Genomic DNA, 1,852 nt, shown 5'->3' on the forward strand with positions numbered 1-1,852 from the left:
TAGGCTTTGAAAAATGTGGTCAAAATCAGATTTCTGAATTGGTAATGCTAGGCGGCGTTCGAATCGTAAAACTCCTCTCATATACTACGTTTACACGGGACACTTAATGCATGGTCTACAATGGGCAGTAACAGTAATTGATTAAGGAGTAGGTGTAGAAATCGACCAATCAGTTAATTATTTTTCTCGCATTCAACTATGATTGGTCAATTTCTACGCTTATTTCTTAATCCACTACTGCCCATTGTAGACCGTGCATTAAGATATAGCGAGAAGCACAAACTCTTCCATAACACATAACACGTAATGAATAAAAAAATGTACCAATCGAAGTCCTTCGTTTCCTTTCCATGAAATAAAGAACTCTTGGTTTAATTTCTTATGCCTTATGCATTATGCAAGAGTCTGTGATCTCCGCTTTAATCTTTCCACCATCTCTCTTCCACCATCGTTCTTGATGCTGCCACTTTTAAATGGAATGCACTCTAAAGGGCTCTATAATAAAAGCAACAGGGAACAGAGAGCAGAAAATAAGAATTTCAACCTATCAGAAATCATATATTGTGGAATATACAGTTTCTGATAGGAAATTCTTATTCTCTGTTTTCTTATTCCTTTTATTGTGCGGAGCCTCTAAGTTCACTTGTATTTTTTGCGTGCTTCTTTTTGATTATTATGTAAACACATATTATCCAATCATTGGCCTAGTTTCCACCGAGGATTTAAATCGAATCAGAATGTAAGAACCAATTACAGTCAAGTATTCCCCTATAGTCAAACGATAGGGGAATGCTCGACTGTAGTTGGTTAGTTCCTACATTCCGGTTTAAATCTTCGATGGAAACTGCAAATTTGTTCGCGTCGCAAACTCCAACATGCTCCTACTACAGCTCCTACTCACTCTATCAAGCGCATTGGAATGAATAAAACTATAGTAGGAGCATATTACAACATATTGGAGCATGCGACGCGAATAAACCTTAGACCATTGCTAATGAGAAGAATAGAATATTATACAAGGCATATTATACACACACACACACACACACATACACACACACACACGCGCGCGCGCGCGGGTTTGAAAATAAGATATTAAAAAAAAACTTGTATAAGCTTTGGGATAAACTAGAATAAACTTTTGTTGACGATGACGGAAAAAGTACGGAGATATGAGAAAATCGATTTTCTGGGGGAAGGACAGGTTAGAACGTTTTTTTTATCATTTCTTATAATTTAGTTCATACTGTATCGTATATTTATTTATTTTTATAACGTTTGTATGCATTACATAAATTTTACTTGTAATAGCGTATAATCATGATTCCTATTTTAAATATTTAAGGCGTATAATATTTACACAGCTTTGTTTATAATTGCAATATAATTCAATTATTAATTATAAAAATGTAATAAACATAAATGTAGAGAAATTGTGTTGTCTACTTTAGTTTGCCACGGTTTATAAGGCAAAAGACATAGAGACGAATAAAATTGTGGCTGTAAAAAAGGTTAGTTTCCTTATTATAAAAAATATATATTTCTACAACAATTTGTATTATAAACTTTTTATATTTTTAAATATAGATTAAAGTTGGAAGTCGTGCTGAAGCTAGAGATGGCATAAATCGAACTGCTTTACGAGAAATTAAATTGCTGCAGGAGTTAAAACATGACAATATCATTGGCTTATTAGGTATTTAATTCTTATATGTAGAAAATTTCAATAGCTTGTAAAAGCAAATAATATGCAAACCTGCAAACTATAATTTAGTTTGCGTAAACATTAATTTTGATTATTATATATATATATATTTAATAATAATAATTACATTTACTTACATTTATATAA

The 1,852-nt window shown here is 32.1% G+C and overlaps 1 protein-coding gene across 1 annotated transcript in view; it reads left to right on the forward strand.

Annotated features, from left to right (window-relative positions):
• Nucleotides 1-1,052: 1,052 nt before the first annotated feature.
• LOC108692021 (cyclin-dependent kinase 7) overlaps nt 1,053-1,852 on the forward strand; it is a 2,315-nt gene continuing 1,515 nt past the window's right edge. The window contains 3 exon segments of the mRNA XM_018200107.1: nt 1,053-1,204; nt 1,452-1,511; nt 1,588-1,733. Coding sequence (XP_018055596.1) covers nt 1,151-1,204; nt 1,452-1,511; nt 1,588-1,733 — 260 coding nt within the window. The 5' untranslated portion in view covers nt 1,053-1,150.

Source organism: Atta colombica, unplaced genomic scaffold (assembly GCF_001594045.1).
Source record: "Atta colombica isolate Treedump-2 unplaced genomic scaffold, Acol1.0 scaffold56, whole genome shotgun sequence".
In the NCBI taxonomy this organism is placed as follows: domain Eukaryota; kingdom Metazoa; phylum Arthropoda; class Insecta; order Hymenoptera; family Formicidae; genus Atta; species Atta colombica.